Source organism: Anopheles coluzzii, chromosome 2 (assembly GCF_943734685.1).
Source record: "Anopheles coluzzii chromosome 2, AcolN3, whole genome shotgun sequence".
Taxonomy (NCBI): domain Eukaryota; kingdom Metazoa; phylum Arthropoda; class Insecta; order Diptera; family Culicidae; genus Anopheles; species Anopheles coluzzii.
The window spans coordinates 93,503,273-93,521,106 of record NC_064670.1 but is presented as its reverse complement, the minus strand read 5'-3'; the positions used below and the strand labels follow the sequence as shown (position 1 = coordinate 93,521,106).

General features: G+C 47.5%; 4 protein-coding genes across 8 annotated transcripts; 2 read left to right on the top strand and 2 right to left on the bottom strand.

Annotated features, from left to right (window-relative positions):
* Positions 1-739: 739 nt before the first annotated feature.
* On the bottom strand, positions 740-2,514 carry LOC120960981 (dehydrogenase/reductase SDR family protein 7-like). The gene is made up of 4 exons (XM_040384486.2): positions 2,211-2,514; positions 2,000-2,143; positions 1,454-1,919; positions 740-1,373 (listed from the first exon to the last, which is right to left on the bottom strand). Exons 1-4 carry the CDS (start codon positions 2,355-2,357, stop codon positions 1,177-1,179), a joined length of 954 nt encoding a protein of 317 aa, XP_040240420.2. The 5' UTR covers positions 2,358-2,514; the 3' UTR covers positions 740-1,176.
* Positions 2,515-2,824: 310 nt separating this feature from the next.
* Positions 2,825-6,309, top strand: LOC120953053 (programmed cell death 6-interacting protein). The gene is made up of 4 exons (XM_040372726.2): positions 2,825-3,440; positions 3,538-4,574; positions 4,648-5,719; positions 5,789-6,309. The coding sequence occupies exons 1-4, from the start codon at positions 3,113-3,115 to the stop codon at positions 5,938-5,940; spliced, it is 2,589 nt and encodes an 862-aa protein (XP_040228660.2). The 5' UTR covers positions 2,825-3,112; the 3' UTR covers positions 5,941-6,309.
* Positions 6,310-6,379: 70 nt separating this feature from the next.
* On the top strand, positions 6,380-12,044 carry LOC120953054 (beta-alanine transporter). Its single transcript, XM_040372727.2, has 8 exons — positions 6,380-7,500; positions 7,646-7,741; positions 8,818-9,025; positions 9,106-9,364; positions 9,429-9,678; positions 9,743-10,149; positions 10,842-11,020; positions 11,138-12,044. Exons 1-8 carry the CDS (start codon positions 7,388-7,390, stop codon positions 11,333-11,335), a joined length of 1,710 nt encoding a protein of 569 aa, XP_040228661.2. The 5' UTR covers positions 6,380-7,387; the 3' UTR covers positions 11,336-12,044.
* On the bottom strand, positions 11,760-17,391 carry LOC120953055 (protein lifeguard 1-like). 5 transcript variants are annotated; one of them, XM_040372729.2, is made up of 6 exons: positions 17,178-17,391; positions 16,594-16,661; positions 15,658-15,925; positions 14,262-14,584; positions 13,918-14,166; positions 11,760-13,811 (listed from the first exon to the last, which is right to left on the bottom strand). In XM_040372729.2, the coding sequence occupies exons 3-6, from the start codon at positions 15,686-15,688 to the stop codon at positions 13,452-13,454; spliced, it is 963 nt and encodes a 320-aa protein (XP_040228663.1). In that variant the 5' UTR covers positions 15,689-15,925; positions 16,594-16,661; positions 17,178-17,391; the 3' UTR covers positions 11,760-13,451. The 5 variants fall into 5 exon arrangements, with proteins under 5 accessions (XP_040228663.1, XP_040228662.1, XP_040228666.1 ...); XM_040372728.2 differs by having other exon boundaries at positions 15,658-15,922; XM_040372732.2 differs by lacking the exon at positions 15,658-15,925.
* Between the last annotated feature and the right edge of the window lie 443 nt (positions 17,392-17,834).

The window sequence follows — 17,834 nt, the reverse complement described above, 5'->3', positions numbered from 1 at the left end:
GATTCCGATGACTCCGACGACTCCAACTCCAGATGACTCCGATGACTCCGATGACTGGTGGCTGCGGGAGACTCTGGACGACTCCGAACGACTCCACCTCCGGACGATTCCGACTCCGAACGACTCCAACTCCAGATGACTCCGATGACTCCGACCAACTCCGGACAACTCCGACGACTCCGAGCGGCTCCGGACGACTCCGGACGACTCCGACTCCGGGCGGATCTAGTGGTTCTATCTTGCCGGAGTTGGAATCGGACTTACAATAGTCGGAGCCGGATCGGAGTCGTAGGTGCGCTCCAAAAAGCACATCACTAATCGGGACACATTAAATACGCAAAACACGGCTAGAGCAGCACGTGCACGTGTCTCTGGGCGCGACACCACTACACTATTAAGGGTCATTAGCCGAACCCGGACTGATGATGATGTTCTTTATCCGTCTCCGGGTAGTTAATGAGCACTGACCTTGAAATGGCAGACGTTTTTCAAGAGCTTTTCAGTTCCAGAAGCAGATAAAAACGTGTGGGAATGGCGCCGTTTCAGGCTACCGTGACGTGGTTTGAAGCAAATATAATCATTAAGAGAGACCCATTAAAAAAGCACCAGCAGCTGTCGACCTTTAATCCGGTAGACGGATCATTAAAACGTCTTATCTTAACACCACACCACCTCTGGGGTAGGTTATTTCGGTAGACAATTGATTGCTTATCACGCATAGAAAAGAAAACAAACGATATTTTGTTCATATACAAACATGACCTTATCGCTTTAATTGATTTTATAATTGCAAAAAAAAAAAATACAACAAGCTATTGCTCTGCTATTGGTTTTATGTTTGGGGCGTTATACATTTTCCTGCCGTTGGTTAATTAGTCAAGTGGCGTACTACTCTAGCGCCTTGCGTTCTTTGATATCGGGTAACGAGTGTGTGTGTGTTGTTGCTTCACTATCAAATAATTAATGCCCATGCACTAGAAGGTAACGATGGGTGGGGGGAAAGGTTGAATGGGGTTCGGGGTGGTAAACGTATAGTTTTAAATAGCTACCAATAATTGTAAACTAACAATAAAAAAACATATAATGCGCCCTGCCATGGTCACACACCCGTTGTCGATTGAAATGAAAGGAACTAGAAAGAATGTGTAGGTTGGTTTGTCGTTCTTTGGTGTTTGTTTACGTGGAGTTTAGTTTTTCCGCCCGTTTCTTCATTATCCAGAAGTAAACGGAAGGCGCCAGGTGGCGCAACCAGTAGGCTGCGCGCGGTGCAATCGGCGCCAGCATAATATCCTTTTCGTCCCGCGCGATCGCCTTCAGTATGCTGGACGCTGTGTCCTGGGGCGATGCGCCTCCCGCCGTTGCGGCGTCCATTTCTACAACATCATATTATTATTTTTTTCATATTTTCTTACACAAACCCAAATGAAAACAGAAAAAAAAATGCAATACTCACTGCCATACGATGCACCGGTCCCGGTAAGCGCGTTCAGCGACAGCGCCGTATTGATGTAACCGGGCGATATCAGCGTCACCTTGATGTTATCCTTCGCCACCTCGGCCCGCAAGCTGTCGCAGAACGCTTGCATCGCATGCTTCGATGCACTGTACGCGGAACGGTGCGGGATGGCAAACTTGCCCTGCACGCTGGAAATGCTCACGATGCGCCCCTCCTTGCGTGCCATCATCGACGGTAGGCAAGCTTTCGTGAGCGCGACCGAGCCGAAGTAGTTGACCAGCATTATCCGTATGTCCACATCGATTGCCGTCGAGAGGGCATCGCCCCGCACACTGATACCGCCGTTGTTGACCAGTATGTCGATGGCGCCGTGTATTTCCAGCACGCTCTGCACCTTGCCGCCGATGCTGTTCAGATCGGAAAGGTCGAGCGGCAGAATTATCGGCGGATGGGTCGGCACGGTCTAGCGGGAGAGGGTGGGGGACAAAGGGGGGACACATTAAATAAAGTGATGGGTTTGAGCAGGGTTGTAAAGCGCATTACCGCATGCAGCTCAAGCAGATCCTTTCGCACCCGTTCCAGCTCGTCCTTACGACGGGCGGCCAGCACTACCTTGCACCCGGCCAGAAAGAAGCTGTGCGCTAACGCTTCCCCCAAGCCCGAGCTAGCGCCAGTAATGAGAACGACCTGTAAAAAATCCAACAGAATACGGTTTATGCCTTTCCAACTGCTTTATGGACCGGATTTCTCTTACCTTCCCGTTTAAATGGCGCGCGTTCCGTTGTTCCTTCATCATCGTCAGCAGCTTCAGCACTAGACCGGGAATGGCTATCGGTAGGAATAGTGTGGCCAGCAGCCACCAGTAAAGAGACCCAGCGGAACGCTCTGCAAGGTTCTTCATTTTGTTTTCCAGCCGATTCCACTGTTTGCCTTTACTGGTGGTTTCGATTGCCCTGTCTAATCTGCTACTGACGACGAACTGGCCACAATCGTTATCTGGCGCTGGGGTGGGATTTTGTAGTTTTAGTCCGCTTGTTTACCTGGCCCGTTGTTTGCCCGTCAGCTGACAGCTGAAGTTCCCTTTTTTGAAAACTTCAAAACAGCTCCATGTTTGTTGATCCATGAGGCAACAGTCGCAAGAAAAAAAAGGGAATATCCATTGTTTTTGCAGTGTACAGCTGAAAGTAAATCATTTTTGCTGCTTAAATTACTGGGAAACAAATAAAACAACTGTTACCACGCTATTCTCACGTCATATCCCACATTTAATGCCGTTTTTAGTCCATTTTTCGAAGCAAAAAGATCGTTACGGGTGCCTGCTTGTTTTGTCACCTGTCAAAACGGCGGCCCGCATGAAAAAAAGGGGAAAAGTTTCGTATGATTCATACCCCAGCATTACTAATAAAAGCATCGGGTGTGCGAGCGAGCGAGTTTGGGGTGAATAATTCCGCTAACCCGGAACGGAGAGTGCATTCCAGAACACGAGCATTGGGCGTTTTTGTGTGCGTGCGTGTGTGTGTTGCGTTTTTCATTGTGGCTGGTGGTCGAAGGAATCGAAAAGAGGAAAAGAATACAGCCTCCCCATATCGTGGTGTCGTATCACCTCCCATCCCAAACCCCCCTGTACCTGTTTAATCCTGTAAAGAACGATTCACCATGGGGCTCCTGTCCGTGCCTATGAAGAAACCGTCGGAGGTGGACTTTGCCAAACCGCTGAAAACGCTCGTCCAAAGCAACTACCGTAACCTGGAGCCGGACCAGCTGAACGTCATCAATGAGGCCATAGCGGAGCTGAATACGCTACGCAACACCGCCGTCTGGAAGGTGTTCGATAAGCAGGAGTCTGGCCTGGAGGTCAACTATCGCTACTACGATCAGCTGTCGGCGCTGGAGTCGAAGATTCCCGTGCAGGAGCTGCAGGTACCGTTCAAGTGGAAGGATGCATTCGACAAGGGATCCATTTTCGGCGGCCGTATAAGCTTGAGTAAGTAACCGTGCGGGGGAGAGATGTGGGACGTTATGTGGATGAGTTAATAAATTGAACGCTTACGTGTGTGTTGCTCTCTTCTCTTGTGTCGCAGCACTTACATCGATCGCGTACGAACGGACGTGCGTGTTGTTCAACCTGGCCGCCCTGCAGAGCGCCGTCGCCAGCAGCCAAAGTACCGACACGGACGAAGGGCTCAAGCAGGCGGCGAAACTGTTCCAGCAAAGTGCGTCCATCTTTACCTTCCTGCGAACGCTCGCCTCCGCCACGATACAGGGCGAACCGACGCCCGACCTTTCGCAGGACAGCCTGACCGCGCTCGGCAATCTGATGCTCGCCCAGGCGCAGGAAATGTTCGTCATCAAAGCGATCAAGGACAGCATGAAGGACCTGGTCGTGGCCAAGCTGTGCGCCCAGTGCGAGGAGCTGTACTCGGAGGCGCTGCGCTCGATGCAGCGGGACGGCGTGCGGGCCCTGTGGGACAAGGAGTGGATACCGCAGGTGGCGGGCAGGCAGGCGGCCATGCACGCGCTCACCATGCTGTACCACAGCAAGGTGTCCAAGGCGAACAAAGCGTTCGGCGAGGAGATTAGCCGGCTGCAGAAGGCGGTCGAGCTGTTCAAGACGGCCCAATCGCGCTCCTCCAATCCGACCCTCTTCCAGGAGTACGCGAACCGGGCGCAGAAGAGCCTGGCCGAGGCGAAGAAGGACAACGACTTCATCTACAACGAAGTCATCCCGGACGTGAACAATCTGCCGAGCCCGGGGAAGGCGCAGCTGGCGAAGGTGCTCCCGCTGGCGACGCCCCTAAGCGAAGACTTTCACGATCTGTTCGGTGCGCTTGTGCCGGTCGCGGTCAATCAGGCGCTGGCAGCGTGCGAAGGTCGCAAGTCGGAGATGGTCAACGGGGAGATCATGCGGCTGCGGGAAGCGACCTCCGCACTGAATGGGCTGCTGTCGAGCCTGAACCTGCCCGCGATCGTGGAGGTGACCGCTTCGGGCGACAGTTTGCCCCCGTCGCTGCAGGAGAAAGCGAGCGCGGTGCGCGAGAAGGGCGGTATTGCGCAGTTGAAGGAGCTGATCGAACGGCTGCCGGAGCTGTTTACGCGCAACAAGGAGATTCTGGACGAGGTAAGGGTGGCTCCATTGTTTCGGTGTTTGGACACAGTAAAAGTATTCCTCCCTTTTTTTCTTTTTCTTTCAGGCCTTCCGCATGATGGACGAGGAGCGCGACTCGGACAATCAGCTGAGGGCACAGTTTAAGGACCGTTGGACGCGCACCTCCTCCGACAAGCTGGCCGCAACGTTCCGTGCCAACGGGGAAAAGTACCGCACGATCATCAACAACGCGACCGCCGCGGACAAGGTGATCCGCGAGAAGTTTGCCACCCACAAGCACGGCCTGGAGCTGCTGTCGATGACAGCCGACCAGCTGGCGAAGGAGATTCCCTCGGCGGGCGCCGGCAGCAACAGCCAGGCGTCCAACTCTTCCGCCGCCCAGACGCTCCGCTCGCTGATGGAGTCGGTCGAAACGATGAAAGCGGAGCGGGAGTGCATCGAGTCGGAGCTGAAGGGTCTAACGATCGACCTGAAGGACCGGTTCCTCAGTGCTCTGTCCACGGAGGGCGTCATCAACGAGCCGGCCATCTCGCTGTCCGAAATCGGGAAGGTGATCGGACCGCTGCAGGAGCAGGTCGGCGAAACGCTGGCCCGTCAGCAGGTGCTGTCGACGGAGGTGCGCGAAGCGCACGAGCGGTTCGTGTCGGAATCGGGCGTATCGACCGATCAGCGCGATCGCACGCTGTCGGAGCTGGCGGCGGCCTACGATGTGTTTACCGAGCTGCAGGGCTACCTGCAGGAGGGCGAAACGTTCTACAACGGGCTGACGGAGATTCTGCTCGTCTATCAGAGCAAGATCAGCGATTACTGTTTCGCGCGCAAAACCGAAAAGGAAGAGCTGATGAAGGACCTGACGCATGAGTCGAGCCGCCAGGCGTCGGTTGCCCCGACGCCGGTCATTCCGACGCACCACACGTCTACGACGGCAAGCAACGAGCCGGCCAGCACTTCCGCCAGTGCACCGGCCAGTGCCGCTCCTCCGGCCTCTGCTGCTGCTGGTGGTACAGCGCCGGCGCCCTATCCGCAGCAGATGCAGGGAATTCCGATGGCCGCTGCGTACGGGGGTAATATGGCAGCGATGGGCGGTTTCACCGGGTACGTGCCACCGCCGATGCCGCAAGGCTTCAATCCCTACGGTACACTGCCCTATCCGTCGGGTAAGTAAGAGCAGAACCAAAAAAAACACCGTGACGAATAATTAATCGGATTTTTTTATGTTCTTTCAGCCTACACCGGCTTCCCACCGGCAACTATGGTGCCGCCAGCGTACTATGGAACGTATCCGGGTGCGTACGGTGCGCAGCACCATCAACAGCAGCAACAGCAGCAACCGCAGCCGGGCGCACCAGGAGCGCCACCGAACCAGATGGGATGGTAATCGCGGAATCGCTCGCCCTTTTCCCCCCGGCTTATCCGGGTACACACACGCACACATACAAACAAAAGACACAGCTACACGCTTGCAACTCAGAGCTTAGTTGTGTTGTAAAAGATATGGAATTTGATGTGTGATATGGTTTCAAAGTCTCGTTAGAAAAACCTACCTACTACCACCCCCTGTTGTGTATTATTTGATCTTATCTGTTGAAAAAAAAACATAAAAACTGAACACATACACACATACACACGCATATACGAATTACACAATTTATAATGAATCTGTGAAAGCTGAGTTAAATATTTCTTGTTCTTCTGTATTGAATCGTGCTGAATAAATTAATGATAACTATATATATTCATAAATATATCTATCGTGTTTAAAGGTTTATATGTATTCAAATAATTTATCTAGTTTCAGCTAAAGGCAACCATTTGCACATTTAAAGCAAGAAAAAAGCAGTTTTGGCTTAATGTGCGTATTAATTTAAATGCGTCGTCCCTATTTAAGCAGCGAATCTGTTATTCAATTAGGGCTAATTTTGTGGCCAGCAAAGCAATAGACGAATTGCTTGTGCGGGAGAGACGCGGGAGAGGAGTTCAGAACGCACCAGTTAGTGTAATGAAATAATACGTTGAATATGATTTGATTGCAGCTTAGATGCCGGGTTTGTTAATAATTTTCGTACAATTATCTATATTTCGTTGCTTCATGTGCTTCAACTTGAAGAAAATTTTCACTCTTGCTGTTTCTCGGTCCGTTTAAATTGTTGCGCCACTGCATGCGCACAATGCGTTTCACTTTACAGAACACGTGGTAATAATCTTTAAAATATTGCATCTAAATAGTAATAGCATAACTAGTGGCAACACCTGCTAATATAACAACACCCCTGATTACTGAACACAGTGTTTGTGTGGTTTGTGGGAGGAATCCACAGTGTCTTTGCAAACTGTTCCAAACTGACCGAGCACGTGCCGCAACGTTCGACGATCGAACGAGCAATGAAATGCGCTAAAGCCAAAGTACGCATCACAACCGCGTACCGCACATGATTAGCTCCAATTTCTGTGGCCACCGTTTCGAGTTTCAAGTATCCCGGGATGGGGTGGGGGGTGGGGGGGTATTGTCGGTACACGCATCCGATGAAAGCATTTAAATCGCTATGAGATAAATGCATCCACTTAAGCGAAAGATGCTAGATAGCAGCAGCAGATATCCTGACGGGGATTTGGGGTCTGTCTCCCTTTGATGTACGGGGGAGGCCAGTGAAGTTGTTCAAACCATGCCAATCGTGTGCAATTCGCTCAGTCTCGATCGGTGTAGCATGCGTGGTGGAGCTGTCGTTGTCCAGCGAATACTTGGATTACCGTCGTTTCGGGTTCGAATCGAAGTGCGTTCGTGAAGCTGCTGCAGGTTGTGCGCTTAAGTGTTGAGCGGTGTTGCCATGGATTTCGACTCCATACTGGATATGTGCGATGGGTTCGGTGCGTACCAGAAGATCATCATCGGGGTGCTGCTGTTTCCCGCCACGTTTCCCTGCGCTTTTCACGCTTACAGGTAGTTTTTTAAAGCAATTTTTGTAATATTGAGCATTTTTCGATAGATTATTTAAACGATACTTTTAGTAACCTTATAGAATTGCAGTATTAAAACATGCTAATCCCATTCGCATCCCTTTTTTTCTAATAAATCCTTCGTTTAGCCAATTATTTTTAGCAGCAAAGCCGAACCACTGGTGCAAAGTGCCACAATTCGATGGGTTTGGCAACCATTTAGCGGATCTACTGAAAAATATTAGGTAATTTATGTGTCAACTTGGGTTGTGTGTTTCATGATTTTTTTTCCTAAAGATTAATTCAAACGAATCTTTGGAGCTGAGTGATTCGAATCTGGATCGAATCTTCAAAGATGTATGAATCTCTAAACATTCAAAACCCGCTAAATATATAGAGTGTGAGTTTCTAAAGAATCTTCAAAGAATTGAATAAGTATTAGGTGAATCTGAATGAACCTTTGAAATGATTTAATTACTCTGAATCTCGTTTGGAAAGATACAAGAAACTCAAAGATTCCTAAATCTTAGATCTCGGAAGATTCATGAATTTGAAAGAAATAATATATCTCGAAAAATTCACGAATCTCTAGAGATTCTTTGATCTCGAGGGTTCATAAATATATAAAGATTTAGAGAGCTTTTCATTATTCTTATTATTCTTCTTTTTGGCGTAACAACCTACGTGGTCATGTCAAGCCTACACATGCTTTCGAGACTTCTTCGCTAGTACCACGCAGCCGGATAGGTTGTTTTGCTACGGGAAGATGGTCCATGCGGGGTTTGAACCCACAACAACAAAATATTCATGAAACTCAACACTAATATGAATTTATCGATATTCATGAATATTTAAAGTATCCATCATCTTCGGATGAATAGATCTCCGGTACACAACAAGCATTGATCAGCAAAAACATAACTGAAAATCTTTAGATACTGATTCATAAATCTATAGATTCCTATGAGAGATTCTCCAGAGATTCTTTAATCGGTATAGATTCATGTTTCTTAGAAGTTCATGAACCATTAGAGATTTGTGAATTTTTAGAGATTCAAACGTCTTTACAGATTAATTAATCTCAAAATATAAGGTTTCGATTCAAAGATTCACTTAGAATATTCATTCAGATTCATACATCTGTATCAGAGTTACCCATCTCAAATTCCAACCCTCCAAATTCCTGATTTAGGACAAATTACTTCCTGTCCCGAAAAAACCTCCCCCCTCCACACACACACTAATTCTGCAACGTCAATTAACATCTATTTCTCCAATTTATCTAATCATTTCCCGTCGGATTTCGTTGATCGCTTACCAGCATACCCCAGCTACCATACTCGGACGGTACGATCGGGTACTCCAAATGTTCCATGTATTTGCGCAACTATTCCGAAATTGCCAGTCACTTACGTTCGGTGGCTGGAAATGTGTCCTTGGAGCAGTTGTCACCACCGAACGGTATCTCCAGCTGCCGGAACGGCTGGTCCTACGATCAATCCATCTTCAACTCAACCGTAGTAACGGATGTAAGTAACAATGGAACAGGCGTAAAATATATTTGAAATGATTCTACCGGTTTGTGACCCCTCTCCTACCTTCTATTCAGTGGAATTTGGTATGTGATCGAGACTTTGACACTACGACGGCATTGATGGTGTTCGGTGTTGCCGGTTTGATCGGTAATCTCGGCTTCGGGTACATGCAGGACTACTGGGGACGGAAGCTTTCCTTCTTCCTTTGCCTGGTGGTGCAGGTAACGGCCGGTGCAGTTGGTGCAGCTATGTGGAGCTACGGATCGTGGTTGGTGACGCGCATCGTCGTGGGACTAACCGTACCGGCAATCCTGTCGAGCCCTTACATGTTGGGTAGGTGTTGCCAACCTTGATCCTAAGGTCACAAGGATATCAAACATGTGATCTTTCTTTTCAGCGATCGAGCTAGTAGAACCAAAGCGTCGCAACTTTTGCACCATCATCTCCAATATTGCGTACTCGGTCGGGCTGGTGCTGCTGTCGGTGATCGTGTACTACGAACGTGACTGGCGCTCCCTGTCGATCGCCGTTTCCCTCCCGCTGTTAGTTCTGTTTCTCTTCTACACACTGATCCCGGAGTCACCGCGCTGGCTTGCCGCCCGTGGCAAGTACAGTCAGGCACAGCGGATTCTTCTCAAAATGGCCAGGTAGGTGTGTTCATTTGCTGCCCACATTAACCGTTCCGACTAATCCGATGCGATGCTCACAAAGGGTGAATGGAAAAACGATCGACGACGGCTATCGGAAGCTGCTGGACGAGCGTATCAAGGCACTGTCGCTGGAAGATGCTCCGGAACATCCGGCCACAGACGAGACGGCAAACTCGCACGCGCACGAAATAGGGCTGCGGCATCTTTTTGACAAGCCGCAGATGCGCCGCAAGACCACGTTCGTAGCGTTCATCTGGCTGACCAACACGAGCGTTTACGTGGGCCTGAGCTACTATGCGCCAGCGCTTGGGGGAGACGAGATCTTTAACTTCTTCCTGGCCGGGCTGGTAGAGCTGCCGACGTACATTGTGCTGTGGCCCAGCCTGAACCTGTTCGGGCGCCGGGGTGTACTGTTTACCACGATGGTGATCGGTGGGCTGGCCTGCGCATTCACGATCATTCCGCAAGGTAAGGTTTCACCAGCACGATCATTCACCAGCTGGTTGACATACAAAAAACGTTGAGAAGATGAGAGTTCTTGTAGATTCCAGACAAGAAAAGATGATGATATTCTCTGCGAAGCCTTACAACCGCAACGACTGCATTAAGCCAGTGGGTAATCAAGTTTGACCAGATGATCAACAGGTTGGAAAGTCAATTTATGAGTGACTTTGGAGGTTGCGCATTGCAGTCTACCGACATGTAGGGTGTAGACAACTCCAGGAAACTATTCGATCTGTCACGCGTATTTAAAGACGTATCAAGTTCGACTTTGATCAACCCATTGGAGTTAGAAGTGACTCAAAAGCTCTCAGAAGTCGCGTATTTCAGTCTACCATCAGGGAGACAACTTCAGGAAACTAATCGTTCTCTCGGTTGTCTCGTTTTTTCGTATTTAAATCCTTTTATTTGAACAACCCAATCGATGGTCATTGCAAATTGCTAATTTCATGCACCCAAGTTCCGAAGCCTTTTCTTCCTCACTATTCAGCATTGTAATTACTTAGTCTCTTGGTGACCATATGCCGTCTGTTCCCGCGTTGTAATTCGATACGCATAGATTATTCACATACTCCTTCTTATATTACACTCTCCGCATAGCGTGAGTTCAGCGTCCTCTATCGATCGGTGGCTGTTATATCCCCCTGCTTGTCTTTCAGGTCGCACCACCACGCTCATACTGTACTGCATCGGCAAAATGGGTGTTTCGTCCGCGTTCGTCGTCGTTCCGCTGACCGCATCGGAAATCTATCCAACCGTGATACGCGGGCTGGGAATGAGCTTCTGTTCTGTCGTCGGCATGCTTGGCCCGATCGTCATACCGCTGATGAACTACACGGTGCGTAGCAAAGCGACGAGTTTCCTGTTTCTGCCACAGATTATATTAACCCCCAGGGATCGTCACTCTCTCTCTCTCTCCTCCCTTCCTCCATCTCTCTCTCTCTCTCACACACAGGGCAAGGAAAACGTGGCCATTCCGTTGGTCATAATGGGGCTCGCGCTGACGGCCGGCGGTATAGCGAGTTTGTTCCTGCCGGAGACGAAAAACATGCCACTGCCCCAGACGCTGGCCGATGGGGAAAAGATCACACTGACCAACCCGTTTCAGGTTCCGTTCTACAGCAGGAAACGAACGCACCCGGTGAAACAGTAGCAGCAACCGCGCGCGCAGGAGTAGTGTTCGGAAAAATTCAACGCGCAACGTACAGGCTGTTATGCGCGCGGGGCACTAAAGCGTTAATGTTTCATTTACAATAAGAGTTGGTTTTATTGTTTAAAAAAAACTGCAGGAAAATGTACACACTTCATTGCAATGCGCAAGATGTGTGAGTGTGTATGTTGTACGTTATTCGCTAAATGTTTGTCTGTTTGATTATCAATAACTATTGCACGCTCACCGATTTGCTGTAGCAGCTAGCTCTGTTCCCATTTTAGTTAGTAAGTTATTAGAATCATGTTCCATATATCCTCTATTGTCAAACGATGGCTGCACACGACACACGCACGCATACATTAATTGTTTTCTCAAAAATACTACACACCTATTGGACTGGTTCGATTTTTTTGTTTTCACTGGGTTTGCTGTTAGCGTTTCTTCAATTCTATTTCATTTTATTTTTAATCTTCTTCTTATAGATTCGTTTCTTAAATAGTGTTTTCATCTTCGTTATCCAGTATTTATGTTATCAGGGAAAACATTATATACATATCTAGCTGTTCTGTGTAGGTGTATCGATGGATAATATAATATGATTTTTTTTAAATATTGGACTGGTTTGGTATTTGTTTTAGTATTTGTTGCAACTGTAAGTAACGCTTGTAAAGATATTCTTATCCGCAAAGCCATTCACAGGAGAGCCCGCTCTCTCCAAGCATATTCGAATGGAGAATTCGAACAAACGAACGATGGTTTCATGGGTAAATAAATAGATCATCACCATTATTACATGGAGCAGCTAGCAACATTACACACACACACACTGAAGCATCTGCACGCTGTATAGATAAAGGTTTAGTTTGCTGCTGCAGTGACATTTGGTGGTGTACAACAATATTTGGTAGTTACGAGGGGGTACATTTCAAAAGGGCACATGCTTAAAATATATATTTGCCTTACACCGGAACACAGCTCCTAACGGTACGAAATCTGAAAACATCGTTTGTATGTATGTTAGCCTCACTGGTATCATCTTTTTTGGATCTCATTTCTACAAGCCCTTATCACAAACATTGCGCCTCGGAAAAAAGTCGTATGAATCACCACGTACTGGTTAAGTTCGCGTTTTCTTCTTCAGACACCAACAGGAAAAAAAACAATCTGATAACATGCGTTTGATAACAGTACAAGCAACGCTAGCAATGGTAAAGAGGAAACAAAATTCCGTACGCAATTCGACACTGGATTCAATTCAGCGTGTTTCTTATAGCTGTCGTATTTTTTTGTTAAGTTTCTGCTTGTTTCTTAGTTCATCAATTAGTCCACCACCGTATTTATATGCTGTATGCGTGAAGGTGCAATAATGCGAGTCCAAATGCGGGCTCACCCCTTTTAACAAGGCTTCAAAACAAAAACAAAAAATGTAACGTTTGAATCACTCCCAGACGTACCATCGTAACCTCACAACACAAAGCAAGATAAGCCTCACGGAATTCGTATGACACGGTGCAAAAACTGTCAACGCTTATCGTTTAGGGGGAAAGCTTAAGTAGCATTATTCCGGGTGCGACTTTATACGGTGATGAAATTTATATGCAGGGTAGATTATATTCCACTTTCAAGCGGCAAATAATTCTTACCGAATGCAATCAAAAGAAGAAGAAAAAAAATAACGAAAAATGTTGAAAAAGAAAGATTGTTTAAATTGAGAACCTTTTAAATTCAGTCATAAATTCAAAGGGGTTCACACACATTTGAATGGATGAGCGTAAGCAGAGATTCATACGCGCATCTTGTGTTTGTATAGCAGCTTAGCTCAAACGGTAATTAGAGACACCTAGAGTGAGGGGGAAATTATTCCACGCACACAAACACACACATATGGCATTATGGGTTATCAATCTAACAACGCTGCATTAGTAATCCAATATTATCCGATAAAAGCTGACCCGAAACAAAAGCAAGGCTGCAGCTACAATTCGTACCACAATTCAATTCGTTTGGAATGAACGCTTGATAGTCAACGAAAGAGTTAATGAAACTAACAAAAAAAAAAAAAAAAAAAAAAAAACAGTAGCACAAACAACCTGATCTACCTCCCACGGAGCGCAGCTTAATCACGCGACGCACCGATGATGGTGAGAATGTACAGGAAGATGTTCACAATGTCCAGGTAGAGGTTCAGCGCGGCAAAGATGTACTCCTCCGGGCTGATCGAGTACTTGTGCTCACCGCCAAGCATTAGCTGCGTATCGTACACCAGGTAGATCGAGAAGATCAGCGCACCGGCCGACGCGTAGACGAGCGTGATCGTTTTGCCCGGGAAGAAGATCGCGATCAGCCCGAACAGCATCAGGATCAGCACGGCCACGAACAGAATGCCGCCCATCACGGTGAAGTCCCACTTGGTTTGGAAGGCGAACAGCGTCAGCCCGAGACAGACGGCTGCCGTTATGCCTACCGCCAGCATGACCTTGGGGTGGGGTTGGAAGGGAGAGCAAAGCGGTGCGTGGTGTTAAAATTTCACGATTCTTTTTTTTTTGCACTAAAAAACACCTTTCTATGGTAGAATCGCTTACCTCTTGCGAGCTGAAGTTGGCCGTGGTAACGCCGAGCAGGAACGCTTGGGCTAGCGTAAAGAGCGTCAGGAAGATAAAGTTCATCGGTGCCTTTCGGCGCACATCGCCACAGCAGGCCATGGAGATCAGCGTGACAACCATCACACCGAGCGCGATCCAAAACATTTCCGGATGATTTTGCACCCATAGCTTTGTCGGCCGATGGTACAGGAACAGCGTGATGAAGCCCAGTGTAATTGCCAGTTGAACCTAAAGCGAATGGAAAAGTAGCACAAACAACACACAAAAAACCCCATTAGTAAAAAAGTAAACGTAAAACAGGCACAGCAAATAGCCCAACCTACCGTGAGGATGGAGTACACCTTCCGGATGAAACCGCGCCGTATCGATTGGTCGTTAAACTCGAAGCCCTTGACGCTGCCCGTCTCGGGATCGTAGGCGGCACCGTACGCACCGGGCATGGCTGGCGGTGGCTGTACGAAGCCGGGCTGCGGTGGATAGCCGGGTTGGGGCGGGTAGCCCGGTTGCTGTGGTGGATAGCCGGGGATGTAGCCGCCCGAAGGGTAGCCGGGTTGCTGCGGTGGATAACCGGGTTGCTGCGGTGGATAGTTCGGATTGTAGCCGGGCTGCTGCGGATACTGACCACCGTAGTACGCTTGATTAGGGTCTGTACAGGGAGCGCGCACAGAATGCAGGAAAAGAAAAGCACCGGAAGCGTTATTAGTCAAGGAATTGTCACACCCGCCAGAAATATGAAACAGTTTAACGTCACGCTAACACACAAACACACAACTGACAGGATCGTCCCGTGAGGTGGTCCGTTTAATTCAAATAAATCACACACCTGGAATGTTCCTGAAATGAGTGGAATCTTTACCCGGGGTGCAATATTGCGCCACATTAAAATCAAGCTTCTTTATTTGAAGGTGGGATTGATTTTGCTTTAAACGGACCACATCCACCACGCATCACACAGACGTGAATCCAAGGCTACTTTTCCCGTTCCACATCTACACCACACCTTCGCTGGACATGCACACTAACAGAAACCTTTGCCTACACAAATGATGATTCAGTACCGTTTACTATTTTGTGCCTCGCGCTAATGTGTTACAAATTAAGTTGCTAATTAAAGTTTACAAAACTCAGTCTCAGTCAGCACAAACTTCAAGAAACGACAAACGTGCACTCGCTAGCCTCTCAGCTGGTCGTATGAGCGTGTGGCACAATTTTCAAACAACTTTAACCGCAAAATCCAAACGTTTTTCCTAGACTTCCTACACATGTTTCAATGCGCGTTTCTGAGTGTAGTTGGTTCAGCTGCACCCTCTCCACAGGGTACTGGGCTCGTGTGTATGGATGTTCCGCAGTGTTAGAATTGTGAGTTGTATCGTGTAACATGTGGTCGTCTTCCCCTACTACTCGTGCGTTATTTGGTTTTATGAATCATTAAAAAAAATAAAGACTAAAAAATCGAATCGAACATTGTTACATCGTTGTAAGTGAGTTGTTCCCAGACTCGTTTAAAGCGAAACGGAAACGGGCCAGCAAAGATGAGTTGAAATGAGTAGGAGAGGAAGTGGTTTTGCATCACAGTAAAGCATTACCCAGTTAGTAGTTAGAAGTTCTTGTGATAGTAGGAGAGAAAAACAACTCCAATAAATCATGCATTGATAAATGGACAGGCGAGAGTAGTAAAGTTAAGAGAAATAACGAAAACAAAAAAATCGTAAACAAAACCTTGATAATATCCTCCTCCTTGATAAGCCATCTCTCTCTCCCTTGTCTGTCTGTTCTTGGTTGAGAAAGGGGTGGTAGAATTTCCCCCGGTTTCAGAACCGTTTACACACTTTCACACAAAACGAGTGATTCACTCCTCGGCCCGCTGCGGGTTCTAACTTCTCAATGCGCGCTCTCTCTGTCTCTCTTTTAGCGAACACGAGGGTTGCGCGATTCGTGTGGGGCTGGGGGGAGGGTTGTGCAGTTTAATTCAATTACAAGCCACCTGCTTAAATGGGAAGGAAAAAAAGCAAAAATAAAAACAGTTCATTAAAACCCTTTTCGGCGTAACTTCAATTCTTCTGTCTTCGAAAATGCTCGATGCTTTCGGCGGCCTAGCAATTTCTATCTTATCCGCATGACACCCGGGGATGACTGTTTGTGTCAACAACCGTGTGTGTTAATGCCATTGTTGATGTTACATTTGCACATTTAGCTGAATCTGTAGCGCATTGCAGTAGGCCGGCTTAACACAACACTCCTCAACCTTCCTGCGGTTACATTGGTAACCGCCGCCCTCCCGGGAGGAGGAGAAGACTCGAAAATTCTAGACTGATCCTAGAAGCCGGCGCTATTTATCTAGAATCTTGCGATGTTTCTCCTCCCCCACGGGATCATTCTAACTGGGAAAACAGTACCATTTTCGCCCATTTTCTTCATCTGATGCAACAAAGGGCGGCGTTTGCAAACGGATTGCGTTTTATGCTTTTTTCACGATGTGTTGCACTAAAAAGTCAAGGTCCCAAATTGAGCACAACACAACACGCACGCATATACGCGCCAGATGACCGCACAAATGTATGCACAAACACACATACGCATAGTCACACATACATTACAAAAAAGATAACAGATATTGTAGCACAAACATAGTAGTGTCCGGTTGAATTCGCTTACCTTGCATTTTATCTTTGCTTCGAGGAGATTTTTTACGTTTTTTTTTATGTTTTTGCACACCAGGTAATCTGCAACGATCAGGTGGAAAAATAACAGGTTGGGATTGGGGTAAAATACACTGCACAGTAGAGGCAAAGCCCAGCTAATCATGAAGCATGTACTTGACGAGTATGGCAGAATTCAATGAGTGCTTGTGCGCGGGTGGGGAAGTGGAAGTGCTACTGAAATTGACTACCACTACCACCACCACCTCCTTTGTGATGATGCACTACAGCAAACGGGTGGGGGGGGAGGTGTAGGCAAAAAAAAAGTCATCAAAAAGCACCGCCATTGAAATGGTACCGCGAATTCACACGCACCCACACATACACGGCGAGCGGAAAACAAAAACAAACGAGCAGAACGGAGGCCACTATGCAAATGGAGCGAGAAAAAAAGCCAGAAAACTATCGATTCCCCCTTGTCATGACTCATGCGGGCTATATATGGACCAGTGTCCACTGTTTTTAGTGGATGGTGCATTTGGTGGCTTTGCTTGCTAATCAAAACATCGTTGGACTTATCTGACAAACCCACCAGCTTACCTTATCAGTCTGCGAGTTCCGTCGGCGTCGGATGAGTCGTTCGGGGTAATTCGAGATTTCTATGCTCAACAGCCAAACACTGCTAGTGCAAGGGTACACTTTCTCGAGAAGCGCTAGAACTGCCGGAGCGGTATTGCGTGTTGTTTCTTCTATTGAACAGGCGCACACACTAACAAAACCGATCGCTGTGTTGCTTTGTGGACAACTGACGCAGCGAAAGTCTGGTTGCTTCTGGGCGGTTCGGCCAGCGCCATTTTGACAGCTGAGCGGTTTGACATTACGGGTGCTTGTTTACCTTTTTCAATTGCGATTTTGTAAAAAGGTTTGATTAAAATGGTTTTTCGAACTGAAATGTAGCACCTTTTTCATCAATTAATTTCTTCAAATCTACTTAAATTAAAAAGCTTTTCTAAAAACCGAGAAAATAGATCGAAATAGCTGAGAATAGGTTTTGGAACAGGGTTCTGCACAGGGGTGCTCAACATCATCTAATGGAATTTTACGCGAATATTTTTTTAAAAGACCAAAAACCGTTTCAACTTGTTCTGGGAAATCGGATTTAGAACTACCGGATTCCGATTTCGCGTTTGGAATCAATTCGAGTAGTTCCGGAATCAATCCAGAATCAAAATCGGCATCGACCCGGGAAACGCGATC

Bases quoted from the DNA above. Each gene is read 5' to 3' on its own strand.
- LOC120953054 (XM_040372727.2), top strand. From the start codon at position 7,388: ATGGATTTCGACTCCATACTGGATATGTGCGATGGGTTCGGTGCGTAC. The intron at 7,501-7,645 runs GTAGTTTTTTAA...TCCTTCGTTTAG, and splicing joins TGCGCTTTTCACGCTTACAG to CCAATTATTTTTAGCAGCAA. The intron at 7,742-8,817 runs GTAATTTATGTG...ATCGCTTACCAG, and splicing joins GATCTACTGAAAAATATTAG to CATACCCCAGCTACCATACT.
- LOC120953053 (XM_040372726.2), top strand. From the start codon at position 3,113: ATGGGGCTCCTGTCCGTGCCTATGAAGAAACCGTCGGAGGTGGACTTT. The intron at 4,575-4,647 runs GTAAGGGTGGCT...TTTTTCTTTCAG, and splicing joins ACAAGGAGATTCTGGACGAG to GCCTTCCGCATGATGGACGA. The intron at 5,720-5,788 runs GTAAGTAAGAGC...ATGTTCTTTCAG, and splicing joins TACACTGCCCTATCCGTCGG to CCTACACCGGCTTCCCACCG.
- LOC120960981 (XM_040384486.2), bottom strand. From the start codon at position 2,357: ATGAAGAACCTTGCAGAGCGTTCCGCTGGGTCTCTTTACTGGTGGCTG. The intron at 2,144-2,210 runs GTAAGAGAAATC...GATTTTTTACAG, and splicing joins CGCGCCATTTAAACGGGAAG to GTCGTTCTCATTACTGGCGC. The intron at 1,374-1,453 runs GTGAGTATTGCA...ATGATGTTGTAG, and splicing joins GACCGGTGCATCGTATGGCA to AAATGGACGCCGCAACGGCG.
- LOC120953055 (XM_040372729.2), bottom strand. From the start codon at position 15,688: ATGGCTTATCAAGGAGGAGGATATTATCAAG. The intron at 14,167-14,261 runs GTAGGTTGGGCT...CATTCGCTTTAG, and splicing joins AGGTGTACTCCATCCTCACG to GTTCAACTGGCAATTACACT. The intron at 13,812-13,917 runs GTAAGCGATTCT...CCCCACCCCAAG, and splicing joins CCAACTTCAGCTCGCAAGAG to GTCATGCTGGCGGTAGGCAT.